The 19674-nt window shown below is 46.2% G+C and overlaps 1 protein-coding gene and 2 long non-coding RNA genes across 4 annotated transcripts in view; 2 read left to right on the forward strand and 1 right to left on the reverse strand.

Moving 5' to 3' along the window:
* On the reverse strand, positions 1-11183 carry LOC136400498 (uncharacterized). Of its 2 annotated transcripts, none has more exons than XR_010750328.1 (5): positions 10897-11183; positions 9647-9742; positions 5424-5499; positions 2197-2283; positions 1-293 (listed from the first exon to the last, which is right to left on the reverse strand). It is a non-coding gene; the product is annotated as an uncharacterized lncRNA (long non-coding RNA). The 2 variants fall into 2 exon arrangements; XR_010750327.1 differs by having other exon boundaries at positions 5424-5502.
* On the forward strand, positions 2475-7469 carry LOC136400500 (uncharacterized). Its single transcript, XR_010750329.1, has 3 exons — positions 2475-2584; positions 2975-3047; positions 7359-7469. It is a non-coding gene; the product is annotated as an uncharacterized lncRNA (long non-coding RNA).
* The window catches only part of HMGCS2 (3-hydroxy-3-methylglutaryl-CoA synthase 2), a 26049-nt gene continuing 16892 nt past the window's right edge, over positions 10518-19674 (forward strand). The window contains exons 1-2 of the mRNA XM_066377301.1: positions 10518-10698; positions 16218-16672. Of these exons, the coding sequence (XP_066233398.1) occupies positions 10595-10698; positions 16218-16672 (559 nt within the window). The 5' untranslated portion in view covers positions 10518-10594. The remainder of the gene's footprint in view (positions 10699-16217; positions 16673-19674) is intronic.

Below are 19674 nucleotides of genomic sequence, written 5' to 3' on the forward strand. Positions count from 1 at the left end.
TTTTTTTTTAATTTTATTTATTCATTTTTAGAGAGGAGAGAGACAGAGAGGGAGAGAGAGGAGAGAGAGAAGGGGGGAGGAGCTGGAAGCATCAACTCCCATATGTGCCTTGACCAGGCAAGCCCAGGGTTTCGAACCGGTGACCTCAGCATTTCCAGGTTGACGCTTTATCCACTGCGCCACCACAGGTCAGGCCCCCTCTTCCTCTTGACATCAGTTTGTGTCTTGAATAGTTTTTTTCCATGTGACACTGGTAGTTCCCAGTGGGCTGGAGTACTACATCATCCAAGAACCTAGAGGGGTAAAAGGAAAATCATTTTTCCTCTCCTACAGTTTCTACAGTCTTACAGTATGGATTTTTTTTTTTTTTTTCCAGCAAAAGAGAGACAAAGAGAGCGAGAGACAGAGATCAGGAAGGGAGGGAGATGAGAAGCATCAACTTGTAGTTGCCGCACTTTAGTTGTTTATTGATTACTTCTCATACGTGCCTTAATCAGGGGGCTCCAGTCAAACCAGTGACTCCTTGCTCAAACTAGTGACCTTGGGGTTCAAGCCAGCCAGCATACTTTGGGCTCAAGCCAGTGACCATGGGATCATGGCGATGATCCCACACTCATCTAGAGACCCTGCACTCAAGCTGGTGAGCCTGCACTCAAGCCAGCAACCTCGGGGTTTTGAACCTGGGACCTCAGCATCTCAGGTTAACACTCTATACACTGTACCACCACCAGTCAGGCACTTCCTTTCCTTTTTAGGTGAGAGGAGGGGAAATAGCGAAGCAGTCTCCCACATGCGCCCTGACGGGGACCCACCTAGTAACCCCATCTGGAGCCGATGCTCAAATAAAACAAGCTATCTTCAGTGCCCAGCACCACACTTGAACCTATCGCACTGGTGGCTGAGGAAGGGAAAGAGGGAGAAAAGGGGGGGAGGGAGGAGAGAAAGAAGCAGATGGTTCTTCTCCTGTGTGCCCTGACCGGGAATCAAACCCAGCACATCCATACGTCAGGCTGATGCTCTATCTACTGATCAACTGGCTAGGGCCTTCTGTTCCTTTCTTACGCACACAGATGGTTATTTTAAATGCTTGGTCTGTCTATTTCCAAATATTTTGTTTCAGATGGTATGTGTTATTCAGAGTACTTTTTCTTTTATAGTCTTCAGAGTATTGTTATTTTGGTGTGTGCATTCATGTACCCTGAGTGTACTGGCTACTCTCTGGTGCTGTGTTTTGGGGAAGCACTAAAGTCCTGGCCCTACTATGTGTATATTTCAAGTGAGGGTTGGGGACAAGTCCTCAGGGGAGAGCCCCAGAAATTGCATAACGCTGTTGACCATTCCTCTTTGCTTCCACTCACAAGGAGACACCCCTGACCAAGTTCACAACTAACTTCTAGGGAACAATGATATCAGGAGAAAATATCGCTGGGCTGTCTGTTTCGGGTTTGAGAATGGGGTTTGTTACAGGTATCATCAGTATGATTGGTTAATCCGCAAGTCTTTACATGACCTGCTAGCAGGATAGATTTTACAATGTTCCTCCTTCGACCGCCCCCCTCCAGCCATCCTCCACTCCAGGCTCCAGCCCCCTTTCCAACCTCGTCTCTCCCTGTGCCCTCACCCCCATCTAAGACATCCTTCAGACTCCTCAGGGATTTCTCACAGCTTTTTAAAAAAGTTGTTCCTCCAATTCATGCTTTATTCATTTTTCTTGTGTGTTCTGGGTTGATTTGGAAAGAAGCATTCTATAGCTATATTGCCAAGTAGAAATAGTTTTGACATGATAATATACAGTATGCAAATATACAGTATACTGTTAGGGTTAAATTAGCCCCTATAGGCCTGACCAGGCGGTGGTGCAGTGGATAGAGCGTCAAACTGGGATGTGGAAGACTGAGGTTCGAGACCCTGAGGTCGCCAGCTTGAGCCCAGCTCATCTGGTTTGAGCAAAAGCTCGCCAGCTTAGACCCAAGGTCGCTGGCTCAAGCAAGGGGTCACTCGGTCTGCTGAAGGCCTGCAGTCAAGGCACATATGAGAAAGTAATCAATGAACAACTAAGATGTTGCAATGAAAAACTGATGATTGATGCTTCTCATCTCTCTCTATCTGTCTGTCCCTGTCTATCCCTCTCTCTCACTCTATCTCTGTCCCTGTATAAAACAAAACAAAACAAAACAAAAATGTAAATGAACTCACATTTTTATATTTCTTAGGTGAAAACAGACATTTTTAGTTTTGCTTTGAAGTCTCAGGGCCTTCAACTCCTGGGTTGCAGCTCTTCAGCTGAATGTTGATGAAAGAGTATTGATTAATTAAAAAATGTGTGTCAGGTGCTGGATAAACATTAAGAATCAGAGAAATTGATTATCAGGGGATAAAATGTTTAGACAACCAGAATGAAGTCTTGCAAAAACAGTGTTTGATTTTTAAGCAATTCTGTCAAGAGAGCTGGTTGAGGAGAGTCAAGTTATAAACAAGGTCCCAGGCACGGGGTTTACCTTGTGTAGCCACGTCTGCCTGTCTCCCATCTCAGAGACTCACAGTCCTTGTTTCAACAAACACCCTGAAAATGCGTTTCTCCCAGGTGCCCAGGACCGACGACAGCCCCTCCCGGGCAGATCTATGCTTTATATTGCAGCCTTAAGCTTTCAGAACTCCAGGTGTTGAGAAGTGGGCAGGAAAGTTATTTTTCTGCAGTCCAGACCCAAGGACCGGTCTTTATGTTTTTGATTATGAGCCCTGTTTATTTCACAATACAAATATGATACAGCACACCTGGTGCTTTATCCGTTTTGAAGTGGCTTCACACACATGTCAACATTGGTTTAACCCACTCTTGGTCTAGCTGTGCCTGTATCTGAGCAGCTAGCCCTCTAAGCCTCTCACTGCATTCACACATGCATTCTGCTGTGGGAGGGGAAGAGCGCTGCTCCTGTGATTTGGCTACTCAGTTAACCTATGTCTTCCTTGGCAGGTCTTGCTGTCTGTGGTTGCCTGGGACAGCACTCAGATCTGAGTTTTATGAGGAAGGATACTGAAGCTTATAGGTAATGTGAATAGATTTTTATCTAATTAGGTGAGAGGTCCTGAGAAAGGTGGGGGAAAGGGCGTGGAGTCTGACGGAATTTCTCAGAAGAAAAACATTGAGCAACTGGTATTTTGTTGTTTCTGTTTTTTGTTTGTTTGTTTGTTTTTGTATTTTTCTGAAGCTGGAAATGGGGAGAGATGGTCAGACAGACTCCCGCATGCGCCCGACAGGGATCCACCTGGCTCGCCCACCAGGGGGCGAGGCTCTGCCTACCAGGGGGCGATGCTCTGCCCCTCCGGGGCGTCGCTCTGCCGAGACCAGAGCGACTCTAGCGCCTGGGGCAGAGGCCAAGGAGCCATCCCCAGCGCCCGGGCCATCTTTGCTCCAATGGAGCCTTGGCTGCGGGGGGACACACACACACACACACACACACACACACACACACACACACACACAGATAGGAAGGAGAGGGGGAGGGGTGGAGAAGCAGATGGGCGCTTCTCCTGTGTACCCTGGCCGGGAATTGAACCTGGGACCTCTGCACGCCAGGCCAACGCTCTACCACTGAGCCAGCTGGCCAGGGCCGATTTTGTTGTTTCTGGATTTTCACCACCCAGGTATGCTGTTATGTCTATGATACACCCAGGGAGCAAAGCTAGCAAGGTGCCGTGTGACTCAGTGCAAAGATCCAATATCAACACGGCAAAGTAGTGCTCCAGTTGCCCAGGATGCTCTGTGAGTGGACTCTGGGATCATCTGTCCTCTCTTCCCTGGCTTTTATCATCAACTTTCACCTTCACAGACATTTAAGCAGTTTGAAAAAAATTACGTGCTCACAGGCATTTTATGTCCATAATAAGTAATATGTCACAAAGTAACCAATTTACCTAAGTGATCTCCTTTGCTTTTTTTTTAAGTCTCAGAATTTTGTTGATACATAATTATCAAGTATTTGTCTTAATTGGTATATGAAAGGTAGAAACCCCCAGATGAACCAAAAACAGGAGGCTGGTATGTTCCAAAAGGAAAGTTTATTTTAAAATTGCTTGGGTGCAAGTGGACTAAGACCAAAGGGTGTCAGCCCCAAGCTGCGAGAGCAAGCCTTAGATATAGAGGTTGTTGCAAGCATTTGCTGGCATGGGTTGAGTGCACCTGGGTAAGCTCAGAATAGCATATTGGGAGTTTGAGACCTTGATCACTGGCTTGACAATGAGCAGGAGGAGGGGAAATCCTGCTGCTGAGACAAGTTCTTTGATGTAGCACTAGCTAGGTGTCCTTGGTAAATTCTAAAGACAGCCAAGAGGTCAGTCTCCCAGGAATAGCTGGGGGCCAGAGTCTGTTACTTTGCTTAGTCCATATGCCAGGCTGATGCTCTATGTCTGTGACTTAGGCTTTTACCAACAATTATTGTGATTTAGATTCCCTTAAAATGGTCAGGTCCCTCCCCAAGGCAAGCTTTCCTAGATATTCCCACTGAAGGTAAACTTTTGCTACATTTCGAAGTGAAGGCCATGCAGCTATCAGGGGAGAGAATAGCAAGCAATTTAACTCTAACCTTATAGAATGTTTGGGTGGGGGGAATATGAGTTTTATAGGGGCTAATTTTTTTTTTTACAGAGACAGAGAGAGTCAGAGAGAGGGATAGACAGGGACAGATAGACAGGACCGGAGAGATGAGAAGCATCAATCATTAGTTTTTCGTTGCTCATTGCAACACCTTAGTTGTTCATTGATTGCTTTCTCATATGTGCCTTGACTGCGGGCCTTCAGCAGACCGAGTGACCCCTTGCTTGAGCCAGCGACCTTGGGTCTAAGCTGGTGAGCTTTTGCTCAAACCAGATGAGCCCACGCTCAAGCTAGCAACCTCGGTATCTCAAACCTGGGTCCTTCCGCATCCCAGTCTGACACTTTATCCACTGTGCCATCGCCTGGTCAGGCCATTTACAAGTTTGAGAGGCACCTTCTTTAAACATAACAACCAGATATTTAATCTATTTCCTTCAACACCTTGGGCAATTAATAGAAAAACTAATTACTTGATTGTAGTTGAGTACTACAGTACTTGACTAAGTCAACTAAATGCCATTTGCTATGAAAAGCTCCCAAATGATGGTGTTTTGCTATTGTTTCCCCCATTTATACTTTATATTCCTGGTACAGCCACAATCCACAAGTTATTCCAAAGGGACAACTTAACATTAGGTTGAACCACATGGAATTGCCACTTTTTCAGGTCAAAGATGGCTAAAGGTTATCTCAGATGATATGTAGAGCCAAAGAGTACAGATTCAAAGCTCATTTCAGCCTTTACATGATCTAAAACCACTGAAGGTTATATGATTTTCCTAAACCTCAGTTTTCTCATCTGTAAAACAGATTTATTAATATTACTCACCTCAGATAGTTGTGAAAATTAAATGAGATAATGCACTAAGAGTATACCTGGCCACCAGAAACCACTTAGCGCATGGCTGCTTAAAAGAGAGAAAGGAACAGTCAATCCTCTGTCTGTATTCCTTGTACTTATAGCATGGTGCCTAATTTGTTATATGTACTAAATAAAGTTTATATTAGATTGATTTTGGTCTTCGATTTTATCAAAATGAACTGTTATGTGTCTATAGTCCTGTGGAATATTTGTATATTTTGGTCTAAGAGCCTAATAATCTTATTCAGTGGTATCTGTTTTCCTAGTGGAATAGGGACCTCTCTGGAGCACTCTGACAGTTGGAGGGCAGAGAGGGAAGGGGCAGCAGTGAGGAGCGGCCAGCGGTGTGGAGGAGAACCGGGGTATTGTCTGGGAGCTAAATGAAAAAGTGGGGGGACTTTAAGAAGAGAAGGTGGAAACCCTCGCCGTGTGCACCTGAGGGTCTAGGAGCAGAAAGCTCAGGGCCAGCCTTCGGATTTGGCAATAAGGAGTCACAGACAACCTTAACAAAAGAATTTCAATGGAATTCTAGAAACAAAAGCCTAAATGGATCCATTAAAGATGGAATGAGGTAAGGATGCGAACCACTGAGAACAGACAGTGTTTTTGTTTGTTTGTTTGTTTGTTTGTTTTTGTATTTTTCTGAAGCTGGAAACGGGGATGCAGTCAAACAGACTCCCGCATGCGCCCGACCCGGATCCACCCAGCACGCCCACCAGGGGGCGATGCTCTGCCCATCCGGGGCGTCGCTCTGTCGAGACCAGAGACACTCTAGCACCTGGGGCAGAGGCCAAGGAGCCCTCCTCAGCACCCGGGCCATCTTTTGCTCCAATGGAGCCTCAGCTGCAGGAGGGGAAGAGAGAGACAGAGAGGAAGGAGAGGGGGAGGGGTGGAGAAGCAGATGGGTGCCTCTCCTGTGTGCCCTGGCCGGGAATCAAACCCAGGACTCCCGCACGCCAGACCAATGCTCTACCACTGAGCCAACCGGCCAGGGCCCAGACAGTGTTTTTAATGGCTCTTTCTACAGAGGGGAGCACAGACCTGGTGGCACACATAGTAGAACAGGTCAAGAGAGAGGTTTTGTTGTTGTTTTTTTAAAGAGAGAGAGAGAAAGAATCATCAACTCGTTGCTCCACTTAGTTGTGCATTGATTGCTTCTTATATGTGCCTTGACCAGAGATCAAACTGGTGATCTCAGGCTCAAGACAGTGACCTTGGGGTTGTGTCAGTGACCTTGGGGTCATGTTGGCGACTCCAGGGTCAAGCAGCAATCTTGTGCTCAAGCTGGCAACCTGTGTTCAAGCAGGTGACCTTGGGTTTTGAACCTGTGACCTTGACATTCTGGGTCAATGCTCTCTACTGAGCCACCACCTGTCAGGTCCAGAAATACTTTTTTTTGTCTGTTTTTTAAAGATTTTATCTAGTGATTAGAGAGAGAGAGAGAGAGAGAGAGAGAGTGTGTGTGTGTGTGTGTATGTGTGAGATTGTATTTGCTTCACTTTAAGTTGTTCATTTATTGCTTCTCATATGTGCCTTGACCAGGTAAGCTAGGGTTTCGAACTGGCAACCTCAGCATTCCAGGCTGATGGTCTATCCACTGCACCACCACAGATCAGGCAAGTCTAGAGGGAGTTTTATAGATAGATTGGACACTGATAAGAACAACCTAGTAGAAAGGAAAATTGATCATAAAAAAGAGAGAAAACTGCAGTACCACAGTTTCTCTGTGAGCAGAGGCAATAACAATCTGCATCCATGTGACATTGGTCTTAAAGCAGAGCAGGACTCTCCTTTAGAGAAGAACAGTGGGAAGGCAGAGCGTGGAGTGTAAAGGCAGGGAATTTGCTGACTTTGCTAATGAAAGCTGTAGTAATTCTCTACTGATTGTTTCTATGTTCTCAGTGAAACCAGAATCAAAGAACCTGACCTGTGGTGGTACAGTGGATAAAGCGTCCACCTGGAATGCTGAGGTCACTGGCTCAAAACCCTGGGCTTGCCTGGTCAGGGCACATGCAAGAAGCGAGTTGATGCCTCCTCGCTCCTCCCCCACCCTGTTTCTCTTCTCTCTCTAAAAAAAAAAAAAAAATCAATAAATAAAATCTTTAAGCCTGACCAGGCAGTGGCACAGTGGACTGGGATGCGGAAGGACCCAGGTTCGAGACCCTGAGGTCGCTAGCTTGAGCACGGGCTCATCTGGTTTGAGCAAAAGCTCGCCAGCTTAGACCCAAGGTCGCTGGCTCAAGCAAGGGGTCACTCGGTCTGCTGAAGGCCTGCAGTCAAGGCACATATGAGAAAGCAATCAATGAACAACTAAGGTGTCGCAATGAAAAACTAATGATTGATGCTTCTCATCTCTCTGTCCCTATCTATCCCTCTCTCTGACTCTCTCTGTCCCTGTAAAAAAAAAAAAAAAAAAAAAAAAGTTAAAAAAAAATCTTTAAAAACAAAGTCAAAGTGCTTGCTTCCGCAGCACATATACTAAAAACAAAGTCAAAGAAATCAGCTGAGAATGAGCCAAGAAGAGGTCCTGAAGGCAGAAGAGAAGGTGTGACTAGTTCTCTTGGGACTGGGAGAAGAATAGACTAGGAAAATGCAGGGAATAGAAAGGCTGTGCTAAGGGTCCACTTGAGGTGTGTGGTTATAAAGTAAAGTGAGTCAGTCAGCACAGTGGTGTGTTTTCTTTCAGCCATGTTTGGCTGCTCAGACACAAGCAGAGTGTAGACCAAGGGTGGGTTTAGCCAACACTGAAGGCTTGTTTGGCTAGTCCGGCAGAGTTCCTGGCCAGGTGTGTGTGAAAGATTTTCGATGGTAATGCACTAGGAATAATCTGAACTAAGTAAAGAATGATGTCCTGGGTATGAGAAATGGTAAACAAGTGGCAAAGTCACTGGAGTCCTAGTGGGAGAAAAAGGTGGGGCACTTTGAAAGTGAGCTGGGAATATAGAGGTTATTAGAAAACGGACTGATGAAATTAAAATTTTGGAGATGGTAAAGATACTGTAATGATAAGGTTGAGAGAACAACTGTAGAGTGGGAGGCTGAGGTCATGTGGACAGATCATGGAAGTAGGGACATAAGTGAGGAGCCGGGGGTGGGGAGTGAATTACCTAGGTGGAGACTCACACCTCCAAGAATGTTGAGAGGGTTGATGGTGGAGAGGAAGGCAGCGGTCCATATGCTTCAACCTTAGGAACGAAGGGAGTGGAGCAAGAGTGTTGGTTGACTGATAGAGCGAGAGGCACAGGGTGGCCCAGACTGAATTGTTGCATGAGCTTGAAGAGAGGGCGACTTTTGAGAAGAGGGAGACAAAAAATACAGAAGTATTTTTGTATCAATGCAAAGCAAGTATCCATGCAGAGCAGAGGACCTATGCCTTGCGCTGAGCTGAAGAACTTGGGTGCCCAGCGGGTGAATACTGTGGGGGAGGTGAAGAGCCCAACCACTATCTGAAGGCTACAGTTTGAGACAGAGCATTTTTATTTTTTATTTTATTTATTTATTTATTTATTTATTTATTTATTTATTTATTTATTTCTGAAGTTGGAAACAGGAAGGCAGTCAGACAGACTCCTGTATGTGCCCGACCAGGATCTACCCGGCACGCCCACCAGGGGGCGATGCTCTGCCCATCTGGGGTGTCGCTCTGCCGCAATTAAAGCCATTCTAGCGCCTGAGGCAGAGGCCACAGAGCCGTCCTCAGGGCCCGGGCCAACTTTGCTCCAATGGAGCCTTGGCTGCGGAAGGGGAAGAGAGAGACAGAGAGGAAGGAGAGGGCGAGGGGTGGAGAAGCAGATGGGCGCTTCTCCTGTGTGCCCTGGCCGGGAATCGAACCCGGGACTCTGCACACCAGGCCGACGCTCTACCATGGAGCCAAACGGCCAGGGCCCATCTTTATTTTTTTAGAGAAGGGATTGGAAATAAAGAAATAAAGTTTGGGATAGCAGAATTTTGCAAAAGGCTCAGTGAAAGAGCATGGGGTAACAGCATGGCGGGAGACTGGGTAGGAGCAGTGAGGCACAGGATGGATGGAAGGGAGACTCAAAAGATGGTGGTGACCCTAGGAGACTTGGACTTCTGGGGGCACCTAGTTTTCTGTCTTCAGGAAAACATAGTCACTGCTGTGTCCCCTTCGACAAGAATTGCTCGGACTCTTCTCCCCGCCTTCTACGAGTTACATTAGATGGGCTTACCTGAGTGACTTTTATGAGTACAAGACCCTCATAAAAGACAGAAGTGCCGTGCAAGAGGCTGGAGAGAGAATCACTGGAAACTCAGATGACGGGAACCTTTTTATTGAGAAAAGTGGAAAGATTGGAAACTGGAGTCAAAAGACACAGCTACATCCCCAGCCTCCACTCATGGTACAGGTTTCAGGTGCACAGTTCTACAGCCATCTCCTTACTCCGTATGGTGGCTCACACCTCCAAGGCAAGTCTCCATCCATCACCGTTATCCCCCTCCCCCACCCCACCCACCCCACCCCTCCCCTACTTCCCTGAAATCAATTGTATTGTCGCAATTACTGTGTTCCACTTGGAAATTGTGTAGAGCTAGACAACCATAAAGGTTGTCAAGACAGGAGAAATACAGCAGGCTCCATACCCTTTCTGATCTGCCTCTGTGCCAATTACCACTCCCAACTACTTAAAGGGCTACTATTAAAAGATTCATTCCTTTGGGTTTTGAAATATTTTTCTTATTATGCTTAATACATTAAAATAATAACAGCCAGCTCCACAGAGAGCACTCTGGACCACCAAGTGAGAGTAGCTCAGAGGAGGGGCTGGGGTCCGAGACAGGCCAGGTAATCATCATAGGACGTGTTACCAGGAACATCGCAACCTCCTGAGGTGGTCTGGCGTGCACAGGCTGCCACAGGGGCCCAAGAAGGAGGAGTCAGAGCCACCCATTCCTGCACATGCCCAGGAGCAGGACGACTATGTACATGTTGGAGAGATGTTTTTTCTTTGACTCGCCTATGTTCTGAGCAAAACCTTTGCCCCAGTTTAAGCCTTAGTAAGCAGGGGCGTGGCCTCCTGGGGCAGGAATCTGGGGGCTGTATAAAGCCCTACTGGGCGCTGCAGGGCCTCTCCCAAGGACTGCCTATAAGCTGCTGGCTTTCTGCTTGTCCTCAGAAAATGCAGCGTCTGCTGACCCTTGCAAAACAGGCCCTGCAAGTGAGGAGAGTGATGGAGGAAGTGCTTGTCACACCTGCTCGCCTTCCATCAGCAGCCCACCAAAGGTGAGTCATTTTGCTCCCAGGGACTGCGCAGGCCACTCTTAGAGAAGTGCCACAGAATCAGGAAAGGACAGGCAGAGGGCCTGCCACCCAAGTTAGCAGTTGGCAAGGCTTCGTTAAGCGAGCTCACCTCTCGGGGTCTGAGTTACTTCATCTCTAAGTGGACAGCCCCTCCCAACTCCAGAGCCCCAGGTCTCAAACCTCTGACACTTGCTGTTTGGAAATGAGGACACCTTTTTCTCCCTGAGCTGCACGAAGCAGAGGAAACATCTCCTCTCCACCAGCAGCCTCACCTTTGCTCCCAGCCTCCACCAGAACCTTCTGGGTTCTGCAGTAAAACTGGCTGATTCAGGTCCCTGCAGCAAGATTCAAAAAGGACCAGGTAGGGATAAGCAGTGCCTCTCTCTGTCCTCTGATTTCATGAAAAGGTAAAACAAGATGCAAAGGAGTGTGTGTGTGCTCTCCTTGTCTTTGTAAACGCTTCCCCAGTCCGCCCCCCCCCCCCCCCCCCCCGTCCTTGCAGTCGCCCCACACGGGTGATAACAGCCTCAGGGGGTCCCTCAGGATCCTCAGCCATCACTGTGCTCTAGAACTAGCCCCTTCCTCCTGTCGTTTCTACCCTGCATTCCATGCATGCTTAGAAAAATGAATTTGATCTCGTGTCCTCCCTTGCCTGGGACCCGAGGAACCTGGTTGTATGGATGTGTGGGATAGGTGACACTCTTCAGCCTTCTTATTTTCTTTATGACTTTTCTCCCTCATTCACACTCTCCCCAATCCGCAGTTCACAGATCAAATGTTCCAGCTCAGAATTTCACCTGCTTTTGTGTTTGTGAGGAAGGGACTGATGTGGGTTTGCTTGTTTCAATAAACAATAGTTGGCTGCTCGCCAGAAAACAAACTTCAGTCCTCACCAAACTGCCCTCCTTCTGATGCTCTTGGTTCAAGCTCTTGAAATCCTCATCCCCACATCCCTTGTTGGTGTATTCACAGCTAATCCCACTTCCTGGGGCCTAAATAACTATGGAGAATCTTCTTTCTGGGTCTCTTTTTCTCTATTTGTTCCCCTCTAATCCACCCCACATCAGCTCTAAAGTCAACTGAAGAGCTTTTCCCATCTCAGAACGGGTTTCACTGCCTTTAACATGAAGAACCATGCCCTCCACGTTGTGGTCCCCACCTGCTTTTCTCATGCATCGCCTCCTCCTCCCTTCATCTCCACTCCAGCTGGCCTCACCTGTTCAGTGGCTACTGCCTCTTCAAGCCCCCTCCGATTCTTCATCAGCAGAAGCTCCACTTCTCCGCCAAGGTCAATCTCAAGTGTAACCTCTTCCATGAAGCCTCTCCTGAGCCCCCCAGCCCCAAAGAACCTGCTTCCCATGAGCTCACACGGTGTTTTGCCCATATCCCTCTTGTGGCCCTTATCACGTTCTGACTCGGGGTAGGTTATGTGTGTATGTGCCTAGCCCTGGCTCTGTCTGTCAAGAGGGTCCATAGAACCCTGGCCCCCTCTTTTCCTTGCCCACCCCCTTCACCCCACAGCCTCCCTAGCATAGTGCCTGGCAACTAATAACTAACTTTGAAACATAAGGGAAGGAGATGAGATAAAGTAGAGACACAAAAGCTTGTGGCATGTTCTTGACCCTAGTAATGTCAAAACCAAACTAGTTCTATTGCGGACTCACTCTGCTGCAGAGGCATTCCAGGGAGCTGTGAGTACCTGGCCCCGTGGGGTGATGCACCTGACTGGGACATGACGCAAAAAAAAAAAAAAAAAAAAGATTTTAAGATAAAATGATTGTGCCATAGAGCAAGTACAAGATGTGAAGGATGCTCTGAGCTGCAGCGGTCTGAGATTTCCAGAAACCTCTACACATTGTCTTTTCTTCAAGGCTCTGGAATCCACCTCCAGAAGTAGGCACCTACCCAGAGAGTTACAAAAGTTACCAGGTGACTGATTCAATGCACCTCTCAGGCTTAGATTTCTAACCAGGAAGCAGAAGGGAGGGAGCTCAGAGAAGGCAGCGTGAAAAGGAGGCTGAGGGAAAAGCCAGCCATATTCAGTACCAATGCTGGCTGACCATTAGCTCCTAGGTCCAGGGGGAGCTACCCCACAAATTTTTGGGAGTACAAGCTCCAACTGTTGGGGGCTACCAAGTAAGTAGGGGGGATAACTAAACTGCAAACCCTCTTGTCAGATATGGGTGAACATCTATCACTTTGCCCACTATCTTGTGATCAGAGGATCCACCTTGCTTCACAGTTGTCCTTAAAATAACCCTACCGGTGGAGAAGTGGGGTCGCCAGAGCCCAGAATCCTCAGGAAGATTGACAGACTCATTCAATCAGAGCTGCAGTTCTTGTGGCACAGAGCTAAATGTGTAAGTCTGTAGAGATGCACTGTTCCTCTTCCATGGGCAGAAAGGCTGCGGACAACCTGACCAGTGGTGGCACACTGGGTCAAGTGATAACCTGGAACGCCGACAACACCAGGGCGAAACCCCATGGTCGCTGGCTCTGAGCATGAGCTTGTCAGCGCGGGATTGCTGGCTTCCATGGCGGATTGTCCACACAATCCCAAGTTCACCTGCTTAAACACAAAGGTCACTAGCATGAAAAGCTCAAGGTTGCTGTTTTGAGCAAGGGGACATGAACTCGCCCAGGTCAAGGCATGTATGAAAAACAATCAATGCACAACTATACTGAAAGCAACAGCGAGTTAATGCTTCGCACCCTCTCTCTCCCTTCCTGTCTCTCTCTCTCTCTCTCTCACACACACACACACACTCTCTTGAAAAAAAAAAAAGTCTGTAGCTAGATACAAGTCAAAGGAACTTGGTGTCACTCATGAGTAAAGCACACACTGGTCAGTGAAAGGACAAAAGACTTCTAACACATGACAAACTGTGAAGTTACCTGAGCTTATCATTTCACCAGTGAGTGCCTTGATGTCATCATCTGTAAAATGAAGGATATCACTAGAGTGACCAGAGTTCAGGTACTCTTCATGTGGGAGCAGGTAGGAGGTGGACTTGGTGAGCTCTGGACTTGTAGATGGAAAAAGAAACTCCAGCCCCAGCTGCTGGCACAGTGGATAGAGTGCCATTCGGGAACACCAAGGTCACTGATCCCAGGGTCGCTGATCCCTGGAACAACAGCTGGTTCCTGAGGGCACTGGTTCCAGTCCTGGTCAGGGCACATATGAGAAGCAATCAATGGGAACACAACTAAGTGAAGCACAAGTTGTTCTCTCTCTCGCTTCCTCCTTTAAAATCAATTATAATAAAAAAAAGATTGTCTCTTTCTTCTTCCACTAACACTTTCCCCATTTTCTCCCTGCTGCCACTTAGAACTGCTCTCTGCCCTCTGTGCGCTCACAGCTTTTGCTTGTTTCACCATATGTTTAGCTGTGAAAATATCTGCCTCTTCCATTACACTGTGCCCTCTTGGTGGCACAAAGACTGTCTTATTCACTACTGTACCTCTGGAACCAGCACTGTGTTGAGTGTGTGCAGTAAATACTGGGAGGCCCAATCAAGAAAAGCAGAGAGGATGAAGTCAAGCAGAACATTTCCTTTAAAAAGCAGAAAACCAGTAGGTATGTTCCTTTTTTTTTTTTTTTTCTGACCAACAGAGAGAAGGACAGATAGACCAGAAGGGAGAGAAATGAGAAGCATCAGTTCTTCGTTGCGGCACCTTAGTTGTTCATTGATTGCTTTCTCATATGTGCCTTTGTCCCAGCAGACCGAGTGACCCCTTGCTTGAGCCAGTGACCTTGGGCTCAAGCTGGTGAGCTTTGCTCAAACCAGATGAGCCCGCAATCAAGCTGGCGACCTCGGGGTTTTGAACCTAGGTCCTCTGCATCCCAGTCCAATGCTCTATCCATTGTGCCACTGCCTGGTCAGGCTATATGTTCTTGTGTAGAAAAAAAGAAAGGAAAGGAGAAAGGGGATTAATAAGAGCAGTACTTTAAACACTGGATGAAAGGAGGTGAAGGGATTAGCCAAAAACCATATATTCATAACATATAGACACAGACAACAGGGTGGTGACAGCTGAGGGAAAAGGGGGTGGGGGCAAAGGAGGGTGGAAATGGGGATAAAAGAAACTTTGAGGCAGAGGGCACAAGACAAGGTGTGCAGATGGTGCTACATTGAAACCTGTATGGTTCTGCAAACCAATGTCATCCTAATAAATTTAGGAAAAAAATGAATGAATTTTTTAAAATTATGTCCTATGAAGTTTATAACATGTAACAGTAAACTATATGACAATAATGGCTCAAAGGATGGAAAGGACAAATAAAGTTAAATTAAAGTAAGTTTTTGCACTGTTCAGAAAGTGGTAGAAGTATTTACATTATATTATAAGCCATGTATGTACATTGTAATCACTAAGATTATTACTAAAAGAAAAAGAGATAACATGAAGTAATAAATACTTATTCAATCCAAAAGAATATAGAAAAAGAGAAATATAGAACATATGAGGCAAATAGAAACAAACAGTGATATGGTAGCTTTAATCCCAATTGTATCAGTAATTACAATAAATATAATTGGATTAATTACTCCAATTAAAGCACCAATACTGTAAGACTTGTCCAAAAAAAATTATTTATTTATTTTTTTGAGAGAGGCAGGAAGAGAGAGAGAGAGACAGGAACATGGAGCTGCTCATGTATGTGCCCGACTAGGGAATCCAATCAGCAACCTCTGGCTCCAGGAGGACACTCCAACTGACAGAGCTAGCCGACCAGGGCTTAATTTATGTTTTATTTTCAGAGGCAGAGAGAGGAAGGGAGAGGAAAGGAGGGGAAGGGAAGCATTCATGTGTTGTTCCACTCAGTCGTGCATTCATTGGCTGCTTCCCACGCATTCCCTGACTGGGCATCGAACCCATAACCTTGTTGTTTCAGGATGACGCTCTTAACCAACTGAGCTAAACAGCCAGGGATGACTTGTTAAAATTTTAAAAAGACCCAACAATATGTTGTTTAGAATAGATTCATGTGAAATATAAAGACCCTAAGAGGTTAAAATTATAAAAGGACAGAAAAAAGGAGGGGGAGGGGCACAAAGAAAACTAGATAGAAGGTGACAGAGGACAGTCTGACTTTGGGTGATGGGTATGCAACATAATTGAATGACAAGATAACCTGGACATGTTTTCTTTGAACATATGTACCCTGATTTATTGATGTCACCCCATTAAAATTAATAAAAAATTTAAGAAAAGGACAGAAAAAGATATACAAAGCAAACAAAAATAAAAATACTAATACAGCTTTATTAACATCGGGAAAAGTAGACATTATGGCAAGATTACCACACAAAGAGGAACATTTAATAAAGAATAGTCAATGCAAAAGAAATATACAACAATCCCAAATTTGTGTTCTTCTGATAACATAGCTTCAAAATATATTTTAAAAATGGATGAAATTATTGCTCGTTTTTTTGTTTTTGGAGGAAATTGGCTAGAGACCATTAGTGGGGTTCTGATTGTTATTTCCACTACAGGTTTTCTACAGCCTCAGCTGTCCCCTTGGCCAAAACAGATCCTTGGCCGAAGGATGTGGGCATCCTTGACTTGGAGGTCTACTTCCCAGCCCAATATGTGGACCAAACAGACCTAGAGAAGTACTACCACGTGGAAGCAGGGAAGTTCACCACGGGGTTGGGCCAAACCCACATGGGCTTCTGCTCAGTCAAGGAGGACATCAACTCCCTGTGCCTGACGGTGGTACAGAAGCTGATGGAGCGCACGAAGCTCCCGTGGGACTCTGTGGGCCGGCTGGAAGTGGGCACTGAGACCATCATCGACAAGTCTAAGGCTGTCAAAACTGTGCTGATGGAGCTCTTCCAGGATTCCGGCAACACTGACATTGAGGGCATAGACACCACCAATGCCTGCTACGGAGGCACAGCCTCCCTCTTCAATGCTGCCAACTGGATGGAGTCCAGCTCCTGGGACGGTATGTGCAGCCAGAGGGCTTAGATATGAAAGGAGCTGGGGCTGGAGACTGGACCTCAGCTTTGCTTCTCTGTTCCCCAGGTGGTTTTACCCAGGGAGGGAAGGACAGCTTATTCACACAACTACTCCATCACACAGTTATCATCCAACAACCACCATGATAATAACTGCTCAGACTTGTATAGCTTTACACAGTTAATTGAGTAGCATGCTCACATAGTCACTCGTCTATCCTTACCCCATCCTGCTTCTGAGATGAGAAAATGGAAGCGCTGACATCTTACATATTGTGTGTGGCAAGAGCAATACCCAACCAAACCCAATATATTTCCCATTTCACTGTGCCTGTTTCTCTAAAGCTTCTCTTAAGTGTCGGAGTGCTAAGAGATTGGTGACATTGAAAGATTTAAACAAGTTAGGTGCTAAGAGGAAAACACCTTGGTAAGAATAGGTCCAAAGAATCATAGGACAGACTATTACAGAATATTTCTACTCTTTCTCCCTTGCCTGGTTCCTTCAAATTTGTTTTTGCACATTAACATGACCCTGTATCTTAGTCTGTCTTCCTTCAATTGCAAGGAAGAATCCCCCGTTCGACAGCATGAAAAGGGAAATCGTACAAGTTGAAGTTAAAAACCTAGCTCCCTCAACAATTGCTGACAAGTTCCCTAACCTCCTTGACCTCATAGTTTTGTTTTGTTTTTGTTTTGAGGAGAGAGAAATAGACAGACAGGAAGGGAGGGAAATGAGAAGCATCAACTTGTAGTTGTGACACTTTAGTGGTTCATTGATTATTTTGCATCCATGCCTTGCTTGGGTGGGGTGGGGGGGCTCCAGCTGAGCCAGTGATTCCTTGCTCAAGCCAACAACCTTGGGCTTTAAGTCAGAGACAGCTCAAGCCAGCAACCATGGGATCATGTCTATGATCTCACGCTCAAGAACTGGCAACCTCATGCTCAAGCTGGTGAGCCTGCGCTCAAGCCAGCAACCTTGGGGTTTTGAACCGGGAACCTCAGGATCCCAGGTTGACACTCTATCCATTGCGCCACCACCAGTCAGGCAAACCTCATAGTTCTTAATTGCCTACCTAGATATCCATGGAGGTGAAAGAACAGTACCTTGGGCAGTCAAGACAATCCATATTTACTAAATTAGAAACTAGAATTGAAACCTTAGAAACCACAATGAACATTAATTATAAAATTAATTATGAAATCTCAACCCTGGCCAGTTTGCTCAGTGGATAGAGTGTCAGCCCGGTGTGCGGACATCCCAGGTTGGATCCCTGGTCAGGGCACACATGAGAAGTGACCATTTGCTTCTCTTCCCCTCCCTCTCCTCTTTCTCTCTCTCTTTCCCTCCTGCGGCCAGTTCCCTTATTGGTCCGAGCATTGATCTCAGGTGCTGAGGATAGCTCTGTTGGGGTGTCAGCCTCAGGTGTTGAGGGTAGCTCTGTTGATTCGAGCATCAGCCCCACATGGGGGTTGCCGGGTGTATCCTGGTCTAGGCACATACAAAGTCTGTCTCTCTATCTCCTCCTCTCCTCTCACTTAAAAAAAAAAGTTAATTATGAAGTCTTAATGTTGGCAGGAACCTTAGAGATCATCTAACCTAACCAATAGTCTTTATTTTAAAAAGAGGCCAAGAAGAGTTGAATGGTTTGTTTATGTTCACACAGCAAGCAGTGCAGTTCCACACAGCCATTCGGTGTTCTTTCAATTGTCCTGCATAGCCCCGCCATCAGCACTTTCATTGATTTGGTATGCTCCAGTCTCTACTTCATCAAATCTGTTCTTACAGTGCTTTTCCTACTTGGCATTTGTATTATTACCTCTCCAGCACTCCCTGTTACCTTCACCGCCAATACTATGTGCAACCAAGCATTTAGTTGGAGAGTAGAAATAAAAGGCAAGGGACACTTACCAGCCTTTAAGCAAAAGTCAGCCTGACCAGGCGGTGGCGCAGTGGATAGAGCATCAGACTGGGATGCGGAAGACCCAGGTTCGAGACCCCGAGGTCGCCAGCTTGAGCGTGGGCTGATCTGGTTTGAGCAAAAATTCACCAGCTTGGCTCAAGCAAGGGGTTACTTGGTCTGCTGAAGGCCCATGGTCAAGGCACATATGAGAAAGCAATCAATGAACAACTAAGTTGTCACAATGTACAACAAAAAACTAATGATTGATACTTCTCATCTCTCTGTTCCTGTCTGTCTGTCCCTGTCTATCCTTCACTCTGACTCTCTCTCTGTCTCTGTAAAAAAATTAAAAAAAAAAAAAGTCAGAGCCTAGATTTAGGAACATTATCAGCTTTAAGCATGTCATTTCAAGTAAGTAGATTCTGCTGAGTGCCTGGGTATTTCACAAGAGAAGGCTGCAAATGAGTCCTTCTTGGTGGGGGAAAAATTAAAGACAACTTTTGAGATATGAATTGTTAGTTTGTATGTAAACAAAAAGAATATATAAGCTTGAGCTTAATGGCAACTGCCAAGACTAGAGTAGACCAATGCGGATGGGAGAGATCTCTGTTTCTGACCTTGCCAGCCATCCAGGGGCCTTCGGGTAGGAAGAGGTGGTTCTGGAACTCACCAGGAAGTTCTGAATTGCTCCTGAGAAACAGCAGGATACAAGTAGTTCTGGTTCAGATGGCCTAGGAGACCTCCTGTTTCCTTGTCGTGTGTGTGTGTGTTTGTGTGTGTGTGACAGAAACAGAGAGAAGGACAGATAGGGACAGACAGACAGGAAGGGAGAGAGATGAGAAGCATTAATTCTTCATTGTGACACCTTAGTTGTTCATTGACTGCTTTCTCATATGTGTCATGACTGGGGGCTACAGCAGAGTGAGTGACCCCTTGCTCAAGCCAGTGACCTTGGGCTCAAGTCAGTGTCCTTTGGGCTTCAAGCCAGTGACCTTTGGGCTCAAGCCAGCCACTATGGGGTCATGTCTATGATCCCAAACTCAAACCGACAAAACAGCATTCAAGCTGGCAAACTTCGAGGTTTTAAA

Source organism: Saccopteryx leptura, chromosome 3 (assembly GCF_036850995.1).
Source record: "Saccopteryx leptura isolate mSacLep1 chromosome 3, mSacLep1_pri_phased_curated, whole genome shotgun sequence".
NCBI classification, from domain to species: Eukaryota; Metazoa; Chordata; class Mammalia; order Chiroptera; family Emballonuridae; genus Saccopteryx; species Saccopteryx leptura.